A 25,537-nucleotide genomic window follows, 5' to 3' on the forward strand; every position below is an offset into this window, starting at 1 on the left:
TTATAAAGCTTTTCATGATTCTTTTACACAGTAAAAAAAAAAAAAGTTCTGAATGAATTTGTGTTGTGATTATTGGAGTACATTTACAGGAAAATACCGTTTCAGTTGTTTACTTCATAATTTCATGTTTAATTGAATGTGTTACTTGCTGTTTCTTTGTAATTATTTGTGAAATTGAATAGCAATTTCCAGGTGAAAAAGGAAATCAGACAGCATTTTTTTTCCAGAGCAGAATTGCAAAGATATTGGATGCGCTCCAAAAAGATAACCAGTTCATTCTCAGCTGCGCAAATCAAGAAAATTGTATCAATCAAAAAAACAAAAATATCCACACACTGAAAGACATTCAATTAGACCAAGGCAAGGGTCTATCACAAAATTACTTTAACATCTACAGAGTGAAAAAAAAAGTGAAAAAAGGTGAAAGGTGTCTTAAAAACAGACGAAAGAGCAGACGTTTCAGCTCATGCTTTCTTTAGTGCTCATGGATAAAGAGGAGACTTTTCTTTTATTTATTTATTTTTTGGTATTTTTTTCAGTTGTGGTCAATTTTTTTGTGATTATTTCTATAGTAAAAAATATTATTACAAAAGTCCATCTCTTCATACAATCCAGTAGTGGATTTCAGCTCAAAAATCTAAAAAGCCTGTCTTTGTAATAGTTTTTTTTTGTCACGGTTACCCCCTCTCCTACAGTATATGTGGCAGAACCCTCTAAATGCCCAGGAACTTGAGAACCGAAAGACAATGCTTAGCAGACTCAAAGTGTCAAAAAACTGGAAAAGTGTAGTATTGTATTCTTGTGTCATTATTGTGTTATTTTGTTCTGTTGTTCTGTTGACGTTTTGTTTTTTCAACGTACAATAGGAGACAGAGACACATAATTATGTATATCAAATGTGTAGTTTTACATGTAATCAATTGTTTAATTTTATAGTTTTTGCCACAGATTGGGTGTGTAAAAGATTCACATTTTATATAATAAAGACAAGCAGTACAATCTTTACATGGAAAGTTTCCTTGGACATCTGAGAGGGTCCCAGGAATGGTTTTTCACAAACATCTGTTTTAGAATTGTTTACCAACTGATTTCTGTACACTTTGAATTTGGTGAATAATGTGAATAATCTGTAGACCTCATTTGCATATTTGTGCTGAAAATAATGACAATGACTTCATTTAAAAACTCACAATGCAGCATTAAACCAGCCAGATTGCTGGTTGTTAGTTAATATGATGTTTTTTTGCACCAGAAATGGTGCAATGTTTATTATACCCATTATGATTCTATATAATGGCAGCCTGTGCTTGTGACCCCATGTCACTTTTTCATGTATGTGTGTGGGCAGTTTCCCATGATAGGTGAGTTTGGAGATGACAGAAACTCCTACTGCTCCTTTGAGCCCAAAGACACAGTGCTGCTTCAGTCAGAGAATGGCAGTCTGCAACAGAGAGTCAACATGCTGACCCTCGAGGTGAGAGGACACATACAGTATATGTACACAAACACACACCTAAATACACACACCCAACTCTTTCTGGACTGTATTTCATCTGATATTCTACTAATTTCAAACAACCGCTTGTTATATTATGGCTTGGCTATATTGTGTCCTAAATCTGGATTACACGTCACAAAAGGGAAAGATTAGAGAGGTAATACGATTAGTAGGGAAATTAAGGACAACTTCAGATGGCCAGCCATTTATGACAAAAGGCCTTACATAATCTAGACCACAAAGCATTCATTTTTGTTCGCCTGAAGCCTGCTCTAAATCGTCTCTCCCGACTGGCTGTGATATGAAGTGTAAATGGGAAGATCATACTCTCTCTCTGCATCTTTCGGCTCATTGCCTGGCGAAGCATCTCATTAATTAATGATGATTGTTATGTGTTTCCATAGCCACCCAGCAGCCTTCCCTCCGTCAAAGAGCCAGATTTTTATTTGTCATCTGTTTTTCTCTCTCTCCCACACCTCCCTCGCTTTTGCTGACGTTTGGTTCTTTGTGTGTACGTTCCTTATTCTTCCGCATCCTCCTCGTTTAACTGTGGCCTTCCTTTTTAATTCGTGTCTTGTTGTGTTTCATTCTTTTCATACTTTTTTTCCAACACCCAAAGCTTTGCATTCATGAGCTATCGCTGAGATCTAATGCAGTTGCAATTGAAAGTAAATACCCTGTTCTGTTATTTTTTTCTGAAAATAAGCTACTATTATTTGTGAAGCCAAAGGATCACTGCAGAGAGGTGTATTATATAAAAATTAAAGTAGATGCTTATGTGTGTCTGTATTAAAATGAACGTGCAGGCAACAACACAAGTGCATTTGTTTCATTTTTTTTTTTTTTTTTACATATATCAGGCAGAACACCCTCTGTGTCTATAAATGTTTTTTTTTCTCTCCCACACCATGTCCTACTGGTTTCCAGCGACAAGCTATTTGTCAAAGAGTGAAACTTGTAACTCAACTATTACATTTTGTTGATCTTGTAATGTCCATTTTCTTGCCTTGTTAACATAAATGTTTGGTTTTCAGTTGCTGATTTGTCTAAAGGTTTTGTTGAAATTGCAAAAATTATTGTGACAAGAAATAGCTGACAAAATGAGAATGTTTTTAATATATTTTTATAGTACACCTGCCGTACACCAAATGTTACAAGCAAACAGCTTGTTATTATACAGCCCAAGAACATCCCAACTGTCCTTGTAATTCAAGTTCTTATACACAGTGATTAAAAATGTAAAAATGCAAAAAAATGTCTATGAGAATTAAAGATTTTAAATATCATTAGGTGTGTATAAAAGCCATTAAACCAAAGGAAAGTCCTTGTGATGATAGGAATGTTTGTGTTCTCCAGCTTCAGAAGAGCAAAGAGCGAGAGGAGCAGCTTGAAGATGTCATTCAGGCCTATGAAAAAATCCACATGGAGAAGTCCAGCCTTCAGCGAGACCTAGACAAGATGGTGAGAACTCTCGTAAAACATTCATTCCATGACATCCATGCTAAGTTTGGCTGCCGAGTGGATGGGCAGTTGCGATAATTAGCCTCTCCATGTGCTTCAGGCTTTAATCCAACCAGGTGTCCACTTGATTAATCTTGTACTCTCATACATCCTAACTGGGTTGTGTGAATCTAATTGGGCTCTTATATTACCCAGCCAGTGGATGATGCTGGATATCTGTAATCATATATGAACATTTGAAGCCTCAGTTTTAAAAATGGGTCTCAAATGGCTTCGAATGGATTTGGCTGGGTCCAAAAGACTGAGTTCTTGAAAACTGTATGATGCAAGCGTTTGTATGAAAGGCCGTACAAGCCATAATTCATTCTGGCGCTATCACACACTTGTACTCTCTTTTCACATACATATAATTCTACTCTCACACACTTACATCCTCCTTTCACATGCATACATTTTTGCTCTCATAGTCACATATTTTAACAAACACATTGATAAATTTTTGCTCTCATAGTCACTAATTTAACGCACACATTCATACATTTTCCTCTTATATTCACTTTAATTGTTTTTAATTTAACGCACACATTCATACATTTTCCTCTTATTTTAATTTATTTTTAGCGAAATTTTGTGTATTTTGGAGAAGTTTGTATGCATGCATGAGAGAGAGAGTATAGTGAAAACGGAAGGTGAATGACGGAAACGGAAGGCAGGTTAGGCATGATGGTTAAAAAATTTTAACTGGGCAATTACAGAATTTCCTTAGCATTGGGCCCTGTGAACACTATCAAAATCAGTATCATAACACTTGTAAACAGATCTGTAGAAGTAGGTTACAGAATGAAATTTTAAAATTAAAAAAAAAAAACTGTAATTGAAAAGAAAACAGGATAACTTTGAATAGTATAATTGTATTGTGTTAGGATAAGCTGAGCAAGTATATCTATTTCCTGGTTTGAGAGTGACTTCCTGCTTGAAGAGGAAGTAATTGATAAAAAAAAAAAAGGTGAGACGTGCATGCATATTTCATTTAGTCATTTAGCAGATGCTTTTTGCATGAGTGTGAAGTATATGAATATGTGAAAGTGACTATATATGTATGTGAGTTATAATGTACATATGTACAAATAAAGAATACATATTTGTGTGAAAGTCATGTAAGCAGAAACATGTGAAACAAGAATGTATGTGTGAGAGTAGAAATATGTGTATGCAAAAGGAGTGTGTGAGTGCGCCATAATGAATTAAGCCTTGTATAGCCCCTCATACGTTTGAGCATCTGTGCCGTTCGCCTCTCTGAAACATTCAGCCAGCAATCAGCTGTTACATCTACATGATCTCATCTTTTATTGCTGACAAAATTTCCTCATGGACACGAATGTCGAAAGAATCTGCATTGTGAAGTAATGGCCTCTTTTGATCAGTCCCTCATCGCCTCCCTAACTCTCCGTACTTGTTTCATTTTTAATCTTTTATAATCTTTCACTTTTGTGCCCATCTCTTTCCCTTTCTTCTTTTCTCTTCCTTCTCTCACTCTTTCCCGGGCTCAGACGTCTCTGGTGGAGAAACATGTTGAGCGGATTCACAGTTTAGAGGCGGCTCTGAGGCAGAGGGAGAGCTCACTACACAAACTCAACACACAGCTACACAACAAAGACATGCAGTATCTGCAACTACACAGCCCTGACTCACATAGTAAGTCTTGTTTTGTCTGTATGCATGCAGGTGTTAATTTACAATTCACTCAGTGGTCTAGGACATGCAGATATTTACCTAAAACCGCTACCACTGACTCATTCACTGCACAGTAACAGTCAAAATCAAAAAGAATGAACAATGTATAAATACTTGATTTTTTTTTTTCATAAAGATTGTTAATCTTCATCGCTCAAAATTTTAAGGAATATTAGCTGTAGGTATACCACCGTCATGTTTGACAAAATAACCAGACATTTCAATAAAATCCTTTATTTTATGAAAAAACAGTGAACCACTGTAGCATGAAAGAAGATTACAACTAAAATTTTGGAGTGTTACAAGCTGTCAAATATTATTAGGAATTGCTGAGGCCCCTGTTTGATTGACTTCAGCACATCTGCGGCCGCAGGATATCACTAGTTTCTCACACTGTGCTGGTGTGATCTTGGTCCACTCTTCTTTCAGTCTCTTCTAGTTTGTTAACTGTAATGGGTTTCTTAGCCATAACTTTGTTGCCAAGGATTTTCCAGAGATTTGCAGTTGGGTTTATATCAGGACTCTGGCCATTTCGTTAATTCAGTGGTTTCAGCCTCAAGGAACTGCTTTACCCGTTTTGCAGTGTGACGGAACATTGTCTTGCATGAAAATTGCAGATTGATTGGGACTTGCTTGCAGGGAAGGTACCACATGTTGCTGAAGGAGATCCTTACCCTGTTTATCGAAATATAATATGTATGGAAAAAGGACAGTTAACATATTTAATTCCAGTTGTTTAAAGAAAGTTTATTGGTTCATCAGAGTGCTGTTACGTCTGCCAAAGCTACATATTTTTCTAATCTAATCATGGAAAATCACTCTAGATCTAAGGTTTTATTTTCAGTTATTAATTCTGTTGTGAATCCCCCAGTTAATACAATGTCTACTGCTTCTGAGGCTCTATGTGAAAGCTTTTTGAGATTTTTCATTGATAAAATCTCTAATTTGAGACCCAACATAAGTCCTTCTCAAACTGAATCCTCTATCCTGTCGTTACATTTTGCTTCCTATGATGTTTTTGAACCTATTTATCTTCAACATACTTTAATATCAAATCATCTTTCTGTTCTTTTGATATCATACACCTTAAATTTTTTAAATTAATTGTTGATTCTGTTGGGCCGGGATTGGTGTCTCTTTTTAATAAGTGTCTTTGTACTGGCTCTGTCCCTGATGCCTTTAAAGTGGCTACTGTCACTCCTATACTCAAGAAGCCTTCACTGAATTCTTCTGTTCTGAATAACTTTCGTCTTATTTCTGTATTACCATTCATCTCAGAGGTATTGGGGAAAAATTGTGTTTGATCAACGCCAGTCTTTTCTCAGTTGCAACGATATTTCTGAAATTTTTCAGTCTGGCTTTAAGTCTGCACATACTGTAGCACCGAATCTGCCCTCTTGAGAGTGCTAAACAATTATTATTATTTTTTTTATCTAAGGACTCTGTGGTCCTTAGATATCTATCAACAGCATTTGATACTGTTGACCACTTTATTTTGATATCTAGATTAGAGTCTTATGTGGGGATAAGTGGTTTCAGTCATACCCCACTGACAGAAAATTCTTAGTCAAGTTAGGTAACTTTTCTTCTTTTTTTGCTCATTTAACTTGCGGTCTTCCTCAAGGATCTATCTTGGCGCCCTCTCTTTTCTCTTTGTACATGCTATCTCTGGGATCCATTCGAAGAAGACATGGTGTGTCTTTTTCATTTTTTACCCTAACGATGCCCAAATTTACCTACCTATCAAGATAGATGATCCCTCTGCATTTACTTGCTTAGATGAAGTTAAATTCTGGCTAGCCCAAACATTTTTATCCTTAAATACAGATAAGACTGAGGTAACCAGCTTAGATCTGGGTAGTTTATCAGTGTTTAGATCTACATGAGTACAGAACCTGGGTGTTTTGTTAGATGAGTCCTTAAACCTTGACAAACATATCTCCTCTGTTTCAGGTTCTAGTTTTTATCAACTATGCCTGCTATCAAAAATCAGTGATCAGAATCTTCTTCTAGTCCCACAATCCAGACTCAAACGTAGAAGGGATCGAGCTTTCACGGTGGAATAAACTCCCTTTAGAGATTAGACTTGCGCCTTCTCTGTCCACTTTTAAATCTCTCCTAAAAACATATGTGTTTTCTTTGGCTTATAAATACTTTTCTGTTATGGTCTTTGCTTAGACTTCTGAGGGTTTATACTTTGTTTCTCTTGTGTTGTTATTATTATATGTACTTAATTTATTATTAGGGCGAGATCCTTTTTAATTGTTTAGTTGTGCTGATATTTATATTCTTTTACTTTGAATCTCTGTACTGCACTTTGGTCAGCCATGTGGCTGTTTTATATGTGCTATCTAAAGAAATTGAAACTTGAAACTTGAAAAAAAAAAATTAAATTGACAAGCTGCAACTTGACTGTTCACACACACACACACACACACACACACACACACAGTACGTGTAAAATATTTGGGGAAAAGAAAATCCTTTAACAGTCAAAATGACCACAACACCAAATATAGCCCGATATATAGCCACACACACATACATACATATTCCACTCCAACAACAGATTGTGTATTGGGGTCTTTGAAGTGTCCCTTTTCATTATATATGCATCACATTTTCTATTCAGTTTTCAATCTAGCCTAATTTAGTTTTTTCAAAGAGCACCTCTCCTATGTTGGACTTCAAATGGGGCCAAGCGTCATTCCTCTTGTCTTTTTGTCCTCTTTGTTTTTTCCCCAGATGACAGTGTTGTGTTGCATCTCTCTCATTTTACCCCATTTCCCACTTCCTTTCTCTATCCTTTCACTGTCTCTGAGGCTCAGAAAAGATTTGCACCTCGAAGAGACTAAGTAACTAAAGGGAAAATGAAAGAAAGTGGTCATACCTTTCCCCTGTGACATCTCTCCAGGATCTAAAACATTTCAGTCAAACTCAAAGGCACTGAACAGGAGTCAAAAAATTCCAGGCAACTCAAGCAAATTATGTTTTTATGTAAATTACGCAACAGAGATGTTCTGTAACCCTGACAGAAAATAATACAAGAATGATGTCGATTTTTGTGCGCTCATGGATACAAATATTACATGCACATATAAAAAAAAAAAAAAAAAAAAAAAGAATGAAAATAATTTCACTGCGGTTTTTGGTATGAGATGTAGGCGTGCAGGGGTGTGCGTTTTCAGCTTGCTTATTGCTGAACTGTCACAATAGCTGCTGGCTCAAGGACGGCTTTTCTATGAGCTGCTGAATCACCATGCCCACGCCTGGGGTGAGTAGCAGGAAGCTCTGACAGAATAGTTCAGTCTTGAATTCTCCAACTTCAAGGTTTCATAGCTACATGTAAAGGATGTGTGTAGGGATACTTTCAGTCCAGTTAACAATGCTGGCCCTGAGGTGGCCACCAAATATTTGTAGGTTGGCGTCTGTTTCCTTTGGATGATGGAAGAGAGAATTTCCCATTACATAACGTAAAGAAACACAAATGAGATTTTTGTTGGTCTGTTTCAAATGACAGATGTGATCAGAGAGATCTGCTGCTTCAAAGACATGCTGTCAGACAATTTGTCTGCAGCCTCATATGACAGAGAACGTTCTGAGTATGTTTAAGGAACACCAGAAATGTACTGATATTCCTCTAACATTATACTCCATATTTTTCTTTGATTTATTAAACTCTAAACGAGTGCTAATTAATTTTAACCCTTGATGAGCAGTCTATTTTTAAACTTCATACTTTAATAACTTCAAATTTGAAAATCTCCTTTTGTTCAAAATAATATTGATAATAATGTCATTATAATATCTGCACACTGTACTGCAAGTGTTTTTTTTTTTTGGGGGGGGGGGTGCATTTATTTGCATACTGAACTGAGACTGGTCTGTCATCATGTACATTGTGGCCCTATATAAACAAACAAACAAATAAATAGATAAAAAAATAATAACTAGTATGTGTGTGTGTATGTATATATATACACACTTTTATTGCTATCCTAGCAATAAAAGGCACATGATGGATGTTGATGCAGTGTGTTTGACTTATCTAATAACAATACCTGTCTATCTCTAGTGCTAGACTGCCCCATGACCCTACAGAGCTCCCGAAGTCTGGACACCCTCTCTGACCTCAAACTGCAGCGTCTGGAGGCTGAGCTAGAGGGGGCACGGCACGAGGCTCAGGGGGCGTGTCAGAGGGAGGAGGAGCTAAAAGCTGAATGTGATAGGTTAAGGGAAGAGCTGGGAGAACTGCAAAGCAACCAGAGGCAGAGGGTCAGTTACACAAACACACACATGCTTAAAGACTCATATAGGAAGTACACTGTCAAAATATTCTCACTTTGATGGCATATTAGCTGAATTTTGCCTTTGCATCCTTTGACGTAACCTGTCATGCCTTTTCAGGCTTCAGATTTAAGATTAAGGCATATACAGTTTAAAAGTCAGGCATATACGATTTAAAAAGTGGTCAGTAAAAGTAAGTAAGCAAGCAGAGATGGGAAGTAACCAAGTACAAATACTTGTATCAGTACTTTACTTTACTTTACTGTTTATTTTTCAGACAACTTTTTACTTTGACTTCTTACATTTTCTACACAAATATCTGTACTTTCTACTTACATTTTCAAACCAGGCTGATTATTTTTGTGGCATGATCAAAAATATTTCTTGTCATTGAGCGCCTTTTTCAACCTAATGTAAAACAGAAAACACAACCCCCACTGGTCTATTATTTCCTGGTTATCACACACCACAGACGTAGGCTAGTCTATGAAGCTACCAGGGTGCAAGAAGAATGGCTAATGTTACAGATGAGACAGAGGGATTTAGCATTGTTGAAATGACTGAGAAATTAGAGACATTCCCAAGGGTAATAAATTAACCACAGTAGCACGCATGCAATTTAGTAAAGTTTTATATTTAAATGAACACAAAACAAAAGTAAATGTGGCAGCCCCTCACGGAAGACTGGCGCATAATACAGCAACATAAAATCCAGGCCTGGTTCTCTCTCGTCTTGCACTGTCGTCAAGGGTCGCTCATTATTATTAACTCCACTGGCCTCGCTCCATTCCCACGGCTCTTGGCCCCGCCCAACTCCACTTGTCACAGATACATTTTAGCGCGTCCTCTATAAGTGCAGTTTTTGAAGAGTGCGCATGTCCATGAATGCCTAACAGAACCCCAGAGTATGACGTAAAAGGAACCCCGTAATGATTCACACATCAAATAAAGCAAAATGACAGGGAACAAACATAGTAAATTAGTCATCAGGTGCCATGTTCAATACAGCTGCATCTCAGAGATCTCGAATCAATTAATTAGCAGAAGTTATTATACCACCACATGCGTGTGATGTCATTAACAACGGCCCTAAATTGTTGAACTAATGTGGTTCAAATCCGCCCGTTTTCAGGAAACATGACTGGCTAGTTAATTTCCACAACTAGACGAGTGTTTTTGAAGATGCTGCCACCAACCAGAACGAGCTTGCAGATGCTGTAATATCATACATCAGTTTCTGTGAGGATATCTGCATTCCTATCAGGACTCATTAAACTTACAACAATGACAAACCATGGTTCGCTGCAAAACTCAGACAGCACTTCCAGGCCAAAGAAGATGCTTACAGGAATGGGGACAGTGTCTTGTATAAACAGGCCAAAAACACACTGACAAAGGAGATAAGAATGGCTAAGAGAAACCACTCCTGAGAATCTGAGAATCCAGTTTTCAGCAATGACCTTGCATCAGTGTGGAAAGGAAAACACCAAACCCCAGCACTGTGCTGACTTAACAACTGGCCGACTATTTGAATTAGTTCTATTGCAGGTTTGAAAAACCCTGTCTCACACCCCACACCCATTCTGACCCTCTCTCCATGGATCCATTAACACCTCCAGCATTCCCCCCTCCCCCCTCCTGCACTTTGAATCAGTGAAGTTGATGTGCGTTAGGTCTTCCAGAAACAGAAGATAAGAAAGCACCAGACCCAGATGATGTTATACCAGCCTGTTTGAAATCCTGTGCTGACCAGCTGGCCCCTATCTTCACACAAACTTTCAACAGATCACTGCAGCTGTGTGAAGTCCCTTCCTGCTTCAAATGCTCCTCATTCCAAAAGAAACCCAAAATCACAGGACTAAATGAATACAGACCTGTTGCTTTAATGTCTGTGGTCATGAAGTCATTTGAAAAACTGGTGGTGGCCCACCTGAAGGACATCACTGGACTCTTGCTGTACCCCCTGCAGTTTGCTTACTGAGCAAACAGGTGGATGATGCAGTCATCATGGGACTCTATTATATCCTACAATATCTTGACAAACCAGGGACTTGTGTGAGGATCCATTTTGTGGATTTCAGCTCAGCCTTCAACACTATCATCCCAAACCTCGTCCAGTCCAAATTAACTCAGCTCTCTGTGGCAGCAGCTAGTGAGGCTGGAAATTCTCATCCAGAACCCGCACCATCAGCACTGGCGCCCCCCAGGGATGTGTTCTCTCCCCATTGCCCTTCTCCCTCTACACCAACAACTACACTACAAAGCACCCCTCTGTCAAGCTCCTGAAGTTTGCAGACGACACCACACTTATTGACCTCATCCAGGATGGTGACGAGTCTGCTTAAAGAAAGGAGGTTAAAGAGCTGGCTGTCTGGTGTAGTCTTAACAACCTGGACCTGAACACGCTCAAAACAGTGGAGATGATTGTGGACTTCAGGAGAAACAGGGCAGAGTAGAGTGTATTGCTATTTCTTGTTACTCATTCTGTTTTTATTATCTGATTCTTGTCACTGTCATTCTGTTTGTGCTGTGGAAATTTCTGTCACCATAACAAATTTCTCGTATGTGTAAACATACAATAAAGCTCTTTCTGATACTGATTCTGATGTTAACAGGGGTAAACAAGTGTAAATTAGGCTTGCACTCTAATTTACTTTCTGTTTGCATTTCAATAAAATTACTGAATTACCCGACTCAGTTTTACAATTGTTTTAATTATTATAATTTTAAGTTGTTTCCCAGGACAAGAGGCAGATTTTTCCCCCCTCAGTTTTGTCTTTTCTCTGCTTGGGTTCTGCATGGTGGTTGTTTAGCCTGAATACATTCAATAGCTAACAAAATTTGAAATGCAAGTTCTTTTGAATTGATGTATTAATATGATGTGAGGTCTAGTTAACAGTGTGACACTAAAACAGGTAGTAGTAATGGCAGCTTTTTACTTAATTACATGTCAGAGCCCATACTTCTTTACTTTAACTTGAATAAAACATTTTAGTCAGTACTTCAACTTTTATCATTCTTTTTAAACATGAGTATCTGTAATTCTATTTAAGTGAAGGACGCGTGTACGTTTGCCATCTCTGTAAAGATTGATTGATTGATTGATTGTGGAAGAAATTACCATTTTATTTAGCAAGGATGTGTTAAGTTGCCCAAAAATAAAATAAAAAAATACTTGTTTGTTTTCAATATTTATAATAAGAATTTTTCTTGAGCATTAAATCGGCTTTTAAGAATGATTTCTGGAGGATTATGTGACACTGAAGACTGAGATATTGGGTGCTGAAAATTCAACTTTGCCATCCCAGCAATAAATTACAATTAAAATATATTAAAATAGCATATAAGTAATATACAGAAAGTATGAAGCCTGACATGTTGCTTTTTTGCACAGGAGGTGAGTTCCACATGTGGACAGTGTGATGTGGAGTGGATAAAGAAAGCTGGAGATGAACAGTAAGTGTCAGTTTTATTGATTTAAAGCCTACAGCTGTGCAAAAGCATTTAAGTTACTGCTTTTGTAAATCTATTTCATAATTTTTTCTGATATATTATTTAATGCAATTGCATGGCTAGTTTCCTTTGGAAATATTCCTTTGGATATTTGCCAGTAGAGGGCAATATAGCTATTGGCAACCATCCAGATCACAGTCTAACAGAAGTGGTCTAAAGTGTTCTCTTAAACTGAGGCTGAAGAGAATACAGGTGAACTGAAAGAAACCTGCGTTTAAGTGAAATGGGGATTCTTGGAAAGGTCACAAGTAATGCCTACGTCTCTAGCACCTCACAGTTTCACACTTTACTCCCCCTCTCTGTTTGAACTGCTGGTTCTTGTAAAAGTCGTGATTTAACAGAAAACGGACAAAACCTTACTTGCAGTTACTCAGACATTCTTATGCTGGTAGTTTCTGATGTTTTGTTTGTCTTGTTTCCTGATGGAGCAGTTTATTGGAAAAAAAAGAAAACAAAACATTTTCGTTTTCGTAGCCACCGATTCTAAAAGAAAGACAAAAGACAATCTGCGGTTTGGATATTTTCCACAGTGTTCAGATTTATTTTAATTGACACTGGGATCCCTATATATATATAGGTATATATAAAGGTACCTTTTGGTATTAAACTGGTCAAATTATTAACCAATAATGTTGACCTAGTCAGCATCAATGTGTGAAGTCATGATTTTAAATCTTTGCTGATGCATTGACACTTGAGAAATTGTATCTATAAATGGCTATTCCATCAGTTATGTCGGTAAACATTTTAATGCGTTGAGTCTTTATATGCAGAAAAATCCTCGGATGGAAACCTGGCTAATGATGCATTGGCAGTTAAACTGACTTAGCTGTCTTTGTGTGTTTAAAGGTGTTGTCCCAACATAAACACAACCATAAACCGAGAGTGTCAATTAAACATTTTTAACACACACGCACGCACGCACACACACACACACACACAAACACACAAGCACACACATATATATATATATATATGGATACATCTCTGAAATATATATATATATATATATATATATATATATATATATATATATTTCTAAGGTATATCCAATGTATGTAAGTATATGTGTGGGTATTTTATTATAAACACACACACGTATACACGCTTGAGTATGCATGCAAGAAAGGCCTTGAAATGTTAAAAAATAGTTATCATTCAGCATGTATTTGAGTTGTTTGGTTGATATCAGACAACGAACTTTTAAGTGCACTATTTACCCAAACATACTGATTTGAAGTTTTAAAAAGTTTTGCTATTATTTTAATAATAATGCTTTATGGGAAAAGATACTTATTTGTTTCTGATTAGTATTTATAGACTGCAGTGTGGGCTCTGCTGATTAAGTTATTTGGCTGCTTTAGATTGAAGTTTGGCTGAAAAATAGAAGGTAAATTCATATAGCCAACATTTGTTTGCATAAAGAAGACGAATATCATAGATACTAGTTTCAGAGTAAAGGTCAGACATCACTCAAGCAGCCCACATACCCATGCCTCCCACACTAGATCATCATCAATATTCAGATAAAAAGCACACAAACACACACACACACATCCTCCCACTCCTTTTTTTTTCACATTTTCTTATTTTTGCACTTAAAGGGGTCATATGATGTGATTTAAATTTTTCCTTTCTCTTTGGAGTGTTACAAGCTCTTGGTGAATAAAGAAGATCTGTAAAGTTGCAAAGACTAAAGTCTCAAATCCAAAGAGATATTCTTTATAAAAGTTAAGATCAACCACGCCCTCCTAAAATGGCTCGTTCTAACATGCCCCCACATATCTATGTCACTATGTTGGAAGATTTGCATAACACTGCCCAGATGTTCATGCAAAGAAAGAAGGCATACCTTTTATTCTGGTTGTAGTATTGCCAGATCGGCTTTCACCGTGGACAAAGCGGAGTCCAGCCTCCGGCCTCCGCTCACTCAGAGCCGCGGTGTGTGACGCTGTTTCGTTGAGAAAGTGAAACTACTTTGTTTGGCCTTCCAAAAGAGGACACAACTAGAAATCATGTTTATATCACGTTAATAATGGCTTTCAGTGTTTATGTCTCATCGCTCTGGCCGGACAGGGCATCACAGTATGTTAAGGGGTGTAACATTTCCGTCACATGCTTGAGGTATTCGGCCAGTCACAATGCACTGAATAGCTGGTCAATCACAGCACACCTCGCTTTTCAGACCGATGAGCTTTGTACAAATCGATGAAGAAGGTGCATAGAGGAGAAACAATAATGTACAGTATGTGGAAAATAATGTGTTTTTTAACCTTTCATTACACCAAATACACCAAATAATGTTCTTTTTAGCAGCATCATTTGACCCCTTTAATAGTTCTGCAACTGCTCAAAAAAAATAACATATTTCAACAGCTGTGATTTATCCTTGAATGTACACACACAGACATATTTAACGTGTGTTTATAAAGTATGTCTATACACACATAAATACATGACAGACAGCTAGATAGATAGACAGCTAGATAGATAGCTAGATAGATAGTTTGTCATTGAGTGTGAAAGAAAGATAGACAGATAGATAGATAAATAGATAGATAGATAGATAGATAGATAGATAGATAGATAGATAGATAGATAGATAGATAGATAGATAGATAGATAGATAGATAGATAGATAGATAGATAGATAGATAGATAGATAGATAGATAGATAGATAGATAGATAGATAGACAGAAACAGGACATGCAGGTGACACTACACTTGTTTCAATTCATATATGTTAATGGAAAGATGTTCACACATTCAGAGAACGTTTCAGTGAACAATTCAAAAGGTGATGCATTCATAGGCCGTTTCATAAGATTCATACTGTAGATTGTGCATGCAAGTGTGTGTGTGTGTGTGTGTGTGTGTGTGTGTGTGTGTGTGTGTGTGTGTGTGTGTGTGTGTGTGTGTGTGTGTGTGTGTGTGTGTGTGTGTGTGTGTGTGTGTGTGTGTGTGTGTGTGTGTGTGTGTGTGTGTGTGCAAGCTTGTGTGGAGGTGAGAAAAAAAAGTCACACATCATCTAAATCTGCTGTAAATACATCTTTGATAGATAGTGTCTATCAAATGAGGATGGCACTTGGACAGCTGAGTTGTTGCTCAGGCTTCGATAATGATGGAGGAGAAAGACAACTCATTACTGCTGAGTACCATGGCTGCTTGAGCCTGACTGTGGATGCTCAGGAGCCCAGGGGGCCAAATGAAGGACACAATGAGCACAACGGTAAGAAAATCCAATGCTATGGCTCATTGGCCAGCAACAGAAGACAACTTAACAGATCACTGGTGGTGTGAGCTGGTTAACACCGATTGGCCTGTGGTTTCTTATGACACGTTCTACGAATACAAATTAAGGCTGAACATCCAGTACTTTGCCTATATTGAGGTTGGTTTGTTCTTTTGTATTAAATATTGGTTTATAAGGCAAGATTATGCAACTGTGCTGCTGGTTCTCTCTTACTCAGCTAATGCAGATTTCTTTGGGTCATATGGCAATTTGTGTGAATGTGGGACTGAGAAAGAGGCAGAGAGCTAAATTCTCCACTAACTGAGAGAGAGAAAGTTGATGAGATGTGACCTTGCACCAAACAGCTTTGGTAGTGGATGATTCATTTAACATCTTATTAAAATGCAGTGAACTTCTTGTATGCATGTATGTATGTATGTATGTGTATATATGTAGTCCTTATTGCCATTTGCAATTAATCAAAATGTGCAGTATACATATTACTGACAATACATATTGATAATGGTAGCTGAAATTAAAAGCTTTTGAATTTTTTATTTTTTTTTATTTGAGCTGGTTTACATTTACATTGAAAAATATTAAAGAAAATAAAGCACCAAGAGTTGGTGTTGTTTACACTACTTATACTATATATAATTATCTGTGGTTGTCAAATTCATGTGAACATATGCATGTTAAAAAAGTGATTGGTCACACATCCCCACTGAAGTGTAAAACTGAAATGTCTTTCCTGATATATCTAACACCATCTCAAAAACTATGAGTCTTTTTATAATAAAGCACCGAAGGTTTTTGTGACTTTGGTCTACACATAATCAGATAAACTGCATCTGATGACAGTTTCTGTTTCTTTGCATCTAAGACAGCTGGCATGTTTTACCATAAAACTTACTTTTTGATGATTATCATAAATGTGTTAGACTTATTTGATTGTTGTGCATTTGAATTATGAATCTTTTGAGTAAGCTATATAAAAATGAACACATAATCTGATCAATTTTTTTGTTAAAAATAAATGAGTATCAGTGGAAGGAAGGTTGTGAGTTAAAGGAGTAGTTCACTTTCAGAATGAATATTCTGTCACCATTTACTCCCTCCACTTGTTCCAAACCTGTAAGAGTTTCTTCTGTTGAACACAACTGACTTCCATAGTAGGAGGGAAAAAAATACTATGGAAGTCAATGGTGCTCATCAACTGTGTTCAGATCCCAACATTTTTCGAAATATTTTGAGCTTTTGTGTTCATCAAAAGAAAGTCTTACAGTTTTGGAACAAGTGGGGGGAGTAAATGGTGACAGAATTTTCATTCTGAAAGTGCACTACTCCTTTAAGTAATAGAGAATGTACAGTCATCCAGTCATTATTGCAATATAAACCACACTGATTTATTTTATTATTGATAATGAAAGACTGATCACTTATTAAATATATAGCAAGCATATAAATAATTGAAGTTTAAAAATTGATTTTTGAGTTAAATTTATTTTATGACGTTTGAAGAAAGAGACTGCAGAGTGCTGCGAAAGACTAGCAGAGCTAGGAAATCACTTTGTGAGGACTGAGGCTTTTTAGAAATTTGGTTGCCATGGTGAGTTACTGCAGAGTCAGATGATTTGAAATTAGACTGTTTTCTTCTCTGTGCCAGTCATGTGTTATGTTCTCACTGGTGGAGTGACACATATCACAGTTAAATAGTGTTACCAACTGTCATGAACATAATTGTAAACCATTGTTATGTGCTGAAGCATATCACCTTATTATTGCTTTTATATGTCACACAGCTAAGTACTAATATTGCTGATACTCTGATAGTCATTGTCAGTTATACAGTAATGTGTTAATATACTAAATGTAGATGAAGTGCAGTTTCTTCTTAGCAGATTAGAAGACTGTAAAAAAAAAACCTAGTTTTGTGAATTTATGTGACAACATATATTTTTAAATAGAAATTTTATATAGAAAGAATGAAACAGTGAGGACAGAGAATTTATTCAAGTACTCATGTAATGCTATTTCAGTGCATTTAGCACCTGGTTAAACTTGATCGCAGGTGGTTATGAGACTAAAACGGTTTAGTTAATTCACTCTAACTTGTCTCTCTCTTTCTCAGTCACTCCCTTCTCATTCTCTCTCTCTTTCTCCTGCTCTCTCTACAGAGTAAATCTGGCTTTGGCCTATACTGAACTAACAGAAGAGTTGGGCAAGTTTCAGGCTCTGACCTCGAAACAGACAGAGATATTGCGGAAAGTCTCACAGGAGCCGGCAAGCCCAGGTATGAGGACAAGGGCCCGGTAAAGCATCTCCATATGTCGTCCATATATATACACATTCAGTCAGAGACATAGATATTTAAACAACTGTGATTACACTTTAAACAGTCATGAAAATACACTATATGTCCAAAAGTATGTAGACACCTTCTAATTATTGGTTTGTATAGTAGAAAGAGCTCAGTGTCTTTTCTAATGTGGCATTGTCACAGGATTCCACAAGTAAAATATTTTACAGGGAAATATTTTATAAAATATGTTTGTATTATAAAAAAATATATATATCTATACTAACCCTAACCCTTTTTCTAAAAATATTTTAGTATTACTTAATATTCTAATGCCTTAACTGTTGGACCCACGGCACTCAGTGAAGTCCTTTGAGATGAATTGGAACATCCACTGCCAACGCCTGACCTTACTGATGCTCATACATTTTGCCATGTAGTGTAATGAAGACCTGGTTTAGGTAATAATCATATTTTCATACTTTAATGAACCTCTTTTGTAATAAAACCAATTTGTCAAACTCATCAAAATTCAGCACAAGTGGGTGTGTAAACAGGCGCTTTTTTTTTAGCATTGCATGCTTGTTTGCGGTCTGGTTAAATTCCACAAGGAATATTTTTGCTGACATGTTCTGATTGCCTCTCATGTTGCATGTCTCTTAAGAGTTTGAGAACATAAGCAACTCCCGCTTATCTTTTTAACACCTCTGCTCTCAACTGCACAACCCATTTGATATAGGAAACCAGACCAAAAAGCAGAAGCAGAGATGGAGGGGAAAAAAACCTTACTGATTCATAGATAGAAGGACTGATTTCTCTAAATAACTGATTACAATCTTACGATTGCAGGAAGCTGAGTATATTCACATTAGACGTATTATTGAGTGACATATGCATCTTCTGTACAGGATCTTGTGTGCCTGTTGTTAGTCAGAAAGTTGTTTAGAAGTAGCCTACTGCAGGTGCTGGGGTGAATGCACAGGAAAACAATATGAAAATATCTCAAAGAGGAAATGTGAGGGGAAAGAGGAAGTCATTACAGACGTCTATCTGTCCATTAGGGACTGTGCTCTTTACTCCGCCCTTTAAAATATTATTCCGGTAATAAAATGAACCATGCTACCTTTAATGAAATAAAATATTCAGACATTTTATATGTGAATTTAACTATATAAATTTAGCAGAAACTACGTCATTGCCAATGTTTTAATTTGTAGACCATATTCACTTTGTGTCTTAGTTCAGTTGTATGTGATTTTGTGCTGATGTAAGTTGTAATATGTTGTTGTTGTGTGTTTGTGTGTGTGTGTGTGTGTGTGTGTGTGTGTGTGTGTGTGTGTGTGTGTGTGTGTGTGTGTGTGTGTGTGTGTGTGTGTGTGTGTGTGTGTGTGTGTATCAATGCATGCTAATTTCTTGTGATGGCATAATTTTAATCAACAGTATTTTAAATGAAACTGTTTAAATATTGTCATGATGCATTTTTCGTCTTGTCTTTGTTACTGCTGATGAAAATAAATTGTCATTACATTTGCGATATATACAGAGCCCCGAAAATATATGTAAGGTTCATTAGTTAACATTAGTTAACTACTTCTACAGCATTTGTTAATGTTAAGTTCAACATTTATTAATGTATTATTAAAATCAAAAGTTGTGCTTGATAACATTAAATTACTAAATATTGTAGAAACTTAATTTTCTGTAAAGTTGCTTTTAAATGATTTGTATCATAAAAATCGCTATACAAATATTGAACTGAATTGAACATTAGTTAATACACCTTGAATTAACATGAACTAACAGTGAATGACTGTATTTCCATTAACTAACATTAACAAAGATGAACAAATATTGTAATAAATGTACTGTTCATGGTTTGTTCATGTTAGTTAATGCATTAACTAACTAACATTAACTAATGGAACCTTATTGTAAAGTGTTACCGAATATATATTTTTTGAGGCCACAAATTAGAATTTGCTCCTTCATTTTGGTAAACGATGGCCACATTATACTAATTTATTTTTGATCGAATTCAAATGAGGGAACAAATTACACATAGCCACGTTTTTTTTTTTTTTTTTTTTTTTTTTAATGAGGAAAAAGATTTAAATAAAATGAGGAAATGAATTAAAAAGTTGTGGGAATAAATTCGGGCTTCATTAAAACAGGGCTTTATAGCGATAAAACGGATGTAGCATCAGATTTTTGTTGTGACATACATCCAAGTCTAACAGATTACTTATAAAGAAAAAAGTAGGATGGGAACTTGGTTTTATGTATCGGTTGCTGATTGGATTTTGAGATGTGGAGGAGGCAAAAATGGAGGCAGATGAATGTGAGATTGCAGAGGCAGAGTTTAAGCGGACTAAATGAGGGGAAAGTCCAGCAAACATCACCAGAGAGAAGTCTGTCATCTGACCAGTAGTTATATTTTGATTAAATAAATTACTTATATGACTTATATATACAATATATGAGGCTGACTTTAGAGCAATTTCATAAGTAATTTTGTTGACAAGATTTACACTGATCTCAAGCATTTAATCAGTGAGTTTGTTTAAACATGTCTTGTGTCTTATATTCATTCTGCAGAACGTTTTTCCCTTTTTTTATGTCCTGTGTTTATTTTCTAGTTCAGCGCCACTCTCCTGTCCCTCACCAGAGGCATTCTCCTGTTCCACAGCGACATTCCCCAATCCAACAGCGGCATTCCCCCATTCAGCAGCGTCATTCTCCTGTTCCCCAGCGCCGCTCGCCTGTTCTGCAGCGTCTCTCTCCAGACATGCACCGCCGCTCACCTCTGCCTGAGCTCAGCGACGGCCCTGCATCCTATTCCTGCAGGCCCACTTCCCACCACTTGAGGGCAAGTTTCCAAGGAAGACGCAGTTACTCTGAAGTAGCCGATCCGTCGGCTTATCAACGGCCCCCGCGGTTCACTCTGGACCCGGTGTCCACTTTGCCAAAACCTCGACCATATGTCGATAGCTACCATAAGCAGCAGCAGCAACAGCAACAGCAGCAACAACAACAGCAACATGGAGGAAGCCAGCACATGTTAGTTCAAAGACAGAGCTCTCAGTCTGGGGTTGGAGGTGATGGGGGATTGGCTGAATCACCTCGGCTGACCAGGGAGCTGTCTTTCCACCACTCGGATGTGTCCCACTTGCATTTTGAGCCTCAGCCCAGCCCAGCACCTCTGCATCCATCCCCACAGCCTCCACAGTCCTCAGAGGATGAGGAGGAGTGGTCCTGCCCTCATCCCATCAGTCCTCCACGAACACTGGGGGTGTCGAGTCCCTCATCAAGCTCTAGAGGCCCCGCCTCTTGTTCTGCTTTCCCCATTCCTTCCCGTCCCAACACCCTAAGCTGTCACCCACCTGGATACCTGCACGCAGAGCACGCCCAGTCTTGGCCATCCATCAATGTAAGTAGCAAATCACATTCAGTGGCCAGATTAACCTACCTAGGCTCATTGGAAAAAGTTGTGCCTGTGGTGACATTTCTGCAAAATTATGTTACATTGCTTCTTGCTCATTTTGTGACTCTTTTGAGGCAAAATGTATAATGAGTGGCACTAAAAGAAAGTTCAGTTTTATCCATAACAGATGAACACACATCTGACTTGTAGCCCAAGTATGCCATATTGTAAATGCAATCCTTGTATCAGGTGAGCTACCGAGCAAGTTTACTACATCAGAAAATCCACCTATATGGATATGCACTTTCAGAAAAAAAGGTACAAAAGTTGTCACTGGGGTGGTACCTTTTCAAAAGGCACAACTTTGTACCTAAAGAGTAAATTTTGGTCCCTTGAAGGTACATATTAGTACCTAAAGTGTACATATTAGTACCTAAAAGGTACAAAAGTGTACCTTTCGAAAAGGTACCGCCCCAGTGACAGCTTTTGTACCTTTTTTTTCTTAGAGTGTGGTTATGTGATGCAAATGTCAAAATATATCAGTTTACAAATCATGTATTATTGTTTTGAGGACATAATGTAGTATTGTGCATAGAACGCAATTTGGCATAGAACAAAATGTATTAATAGATTATCTCTTCCTGTAATCATAATCTGTGTGAAAAGGAATAAAAGTTGTTGGTGTTTGAATAAATAGATATGTTATTGGAGTTTTGCAAAAATGTAGGTAGAGGCACATTTTTCCAGTAAACCTATTTTGAGAATATAACAGAGGTGAAAATTTCTACACCATTTGTGTCACCCAACAGAATTACAAATTATTATTTTTTTCAGACTGGATTCCTCAAACTTGTGCAACATTCAGAATAAAATTGAGAATATTTTTAACAAAAAAAAAAAAGAAAGGTTTGCTAAATCAAACTTTAAATGGTGACTTGACAAAATGCCTTAAATTTTGAAATGTAATCTAAATTTGTTTCCTAATTACTTTTGTATATAAAATTTGTAGAGCAGTGTGGAATAACAATTAATTTCCTAGAATACCATTACTCATTACATTTTTTTAAAAATTCCTGTAATCCCAATTCAACTTCCTCTAGGGTTTGGCCAAATAAATACAATATAAATGAGAACTTATGACTTGAAAGGGATATTCCTAATGCACAACTGGGGGTGTCTGTTATTGGCTGTACAAACAGATAACCCGCCCCCAAACTCACTCCATTGATTGAGCCACCGTTGCTGTGTCTGGCTGCTCAAACCAACGCAGAAATATTTTGAAAGCACCATGGAGACACAGTGTTTACAGAGAAAATCATAATCAAATGGCTTACGTATACTGTAGCTGTCTGTGCCAAACAAGCTGAAGAAGGAGAAGATAGTTCAAATTCAATAAAATACACATTTCACCTTTATTGTATCTGTTTGATTTTAAAATGTGGATTTTAAACATTACGGCTTTCAAACATATTACGGTGTCCTTTACAGCTGTGGATGGAGACAGAGGAGGAGGGTGACGTCAGGAGCTGTCCGCTGTGCCAGCTAATCTTCCCTGTTGGTTACCCCGATGATGCCTTGATCAAGCACATTGACTCACACCTGGAGAACAGCAAGATCTGACACCCACAGCATCTCCATGACCTTCTGTTGTTCCACAGTTACATTCACTCTTTGCTCCCGGTATTTTTAGCTGGGTGCCTTCAGACAGAATGTAGGCGATGCACCTGTGGCCATTCTCACAAGTCGGCTCATATATCTATATATCTTGCTGCTTTACAACACAAAATTCTTGAAAAATGTTAACTTTCTTTTTTAAATACTGCAATTAAACACTAAACCAAACTGACTGATGATATTGCAATATTAAGGCTCTCATTTCAGCTTTTAACTACAGTTCCCATGATTTGCATTATTTACACTTCAGTGTGGTCATATTAGTCATATGGAAAATGGTTGCAATTTCAGCACTTTATATAAACACTTAATATCCAGTTTACCTTTATCAATATTACTAACACTGAGGCAAAAAGTAAAACCTTATAAATATAATTTATTTTCTAATACTCCAGGGTCTTACCCTTAAATATATCTTAGTTTGGCAGGACGTCCCTTTAACACAACTGGATTATTTGTAATTATCTGTAAATTCACAATCACATCTATTTTGTTTGTCTTCCGGGGCATTTGGTTGTACAAAAATTTTTTCTTAAAAATATTCTTAAAGAATTTCCTCTCATAATATACATAATGATTGCAGCTCTGTGCACACAGTTTTAGCCAACCACGGACAAAACACCAGTAACTGTTGTTTCTCAAGACAGTATTACTGTGATTTCCATAGTACATTAAGACAGTGGATGGTTTTGATCATTTTTTATGTAATTACTTAAGAAAAATTGCTTTAACAAAATATATTTGTTCTTCTGATCACACCACAGAGTGCAATCTGTTTTATCAGTTCAAACTTTTTTTTTATGTACTGTAAATGTATACCTGTATTTAAAGCCAATTATATCTATTAACCTGTAAATTCAGCTATATATAATATAAATGTGCACTTTTCAAGCTTGGATAAGAGCAAATGGATTGCTGAAGATTAAAAGAAAACTACTGGAACTGCTAATTCAAGTTTTGTATTGCTGTGATCTAAATGATCACAGCACCCAGTTGAGTGTTTAATTAGCGAAGTGTTTAATCATATTTCTATTCCCTATTCTTCCAGGTGTACCTTATATTATATGTTAAAGTCTTCTTTGTATTTTCCCTGATTCTGCAGACTTTGTGAAAATGAGGGCACTGGATCTGCTACTGACCCAAATACAGAGGAACTAAAATGGGAAAGTAGCACAAAGAAGTCATCACTGGTGCACATGTGCAAAAATTACGAAGCCAGATATAGTGGAGTGCAAAATAAGAAGCTGTCCACTGTCTATCAAATAACTGGTTGGAGGTTTAATTCAATTGGTCATCCAATTTTATATGGTAATATTCTGGAAAATACTATTCCAGATGTTGTAACTATATGAATCGTCTATGATGTCACCATTCAACATACATGAAATACTAAAAAAAACAAGTGCAGATAAACTGAAATGCCATCAATACAACCAAAGACATAGTCTGCTTTATTTTTAATTTCTTTTCACATGATGACCAAGTACTATTTAAGAATATGACCCATAAATATGGTGCAACTGAAACACGTGGATTTTTTTTTTTTTTTTTTTAATGAATAGTGTGCAGACGTGGACAGATGCAGCTTAAGTGTAAAGACAATCCATTTCTGCATAATCACCCACATATATAAATATATATAACTTGTTTTGCACACTTGTCCATGAACATGCAGAGTAGAAGCAAAGTAAAACTTCAGCCACTATTCACAAAGATTCGCTCAGGAGTTATTTAAAGAGCTATTGTTGTTACCTTGCTCCTTTTTATTATTATTTCTGCAAAGGCAAATTAGCAAACTGAATGCTTTTCTGGATGCTCTAAGACAAGTGAATGATCTCTCTTTTGCCGTGTAGTTTGGTGTGTGGTTTCTTTGTGATATTCTTTAATAGCTCAGGGGATAAAACTTTGTGAATATGGCTCCTTGACCATACACAATTAACTTCCACTGGGACATTGTGAGAACTCGCCAAATCTATTGAAGATCTAAGAGGACACTAATGGGGTAGAAATATTTTGTCATACCAACAAGGTACTCTAAAGAAAGAAAGAGAAAAAAGGAAAAAAGACGTGAAAATGAATGCATATTGTGTCAAAAAATATTCTGTAAATATTATGAAATAAACTGGAACATGCACTGATTTGGAGTCTATGTGTCTCATTTGGAGAATATGGCTAAAATTATCCACAAATAATGTTTTTTGTTTGTTTGTTTGTTTGTTTGTTTTTGTTTTTTGTATGATCAATCATCTCCAAGAAGAAATGCAAAACATGCTAAATAAATTTTTTAAAAAAATCCAAGATTGAATTCAAGAATAATATAGCATAATGAGAGATTTACAACAATGGTCGATCATTTTTGACAAGAAATACCAAATTGGGTAAAAGAGTTTTAGCACAGCACAAGAGTTAAATAGGAT

The 25,537-nt window shown here is 36.6% G+C and overlaps 1 protein-coding gene across 1 annotated transcript in view; it reads left to right on the top strand.

Moving 5' to 3' along the window:
• LOC109077178 (TANK-binding kinase 1-binding protein 1-like) overlaps nt 1-25,258 on the top strand; it is a 47,780-nt gene extending 22,522 nt beyond the window's left edge. Inside the window, exons 3-10 of the mRNA XM_042767783.1 lie at nt 1,349-1,474; nt 2,855-2,959; nt 4,510-4,654; nt 8,769-8,968; nt 12,375-12,436; nt 17,904-18,019; nt 20,662-21,452; nt 22,935-25,258. Coding sequence (XP_042623717.1) covers nt 1,349-1,474; nt 2,855-2,959; nt 4,510-4,654; nt 8,769-8,968; nt 12,375-12,436; nt 17,904-18,019; nt 20,662-21,452; nt 22,935-23,066 — 1,677 coding nt within the window. The 3' untranslated portion in view covers nt 23,067-25,258. The remainder of the gene's footprint in view (nt 1-1,348; nt 1,475-2,854; nt 2,960-4,509; nt 4,655-8,768; nt 8,969-12,374; nt 12,437-17,903; nt 18,020-20,661; nt 21,453-22,934) is intronic.
• The last annotated feature ends 279 nt before the right edge of the window (nt 25,259-25,537 follow it).

Source organism: Cyprinus carpio, chromosome A12 (genome assembly GCF_018340385.1).
Source record: "Cyprinus carpio isolate SPL01 chromosome A12, ASM1834038v1, whole genome shotgun sequence".
In the NCBI taxonomy this organism is placed as follows: Eukaryota; Metazoa; Chordata; class Actinopteri; order Cypriniformes; family Cyprinidae; genus Cyprinus; species Cyprinus carpio.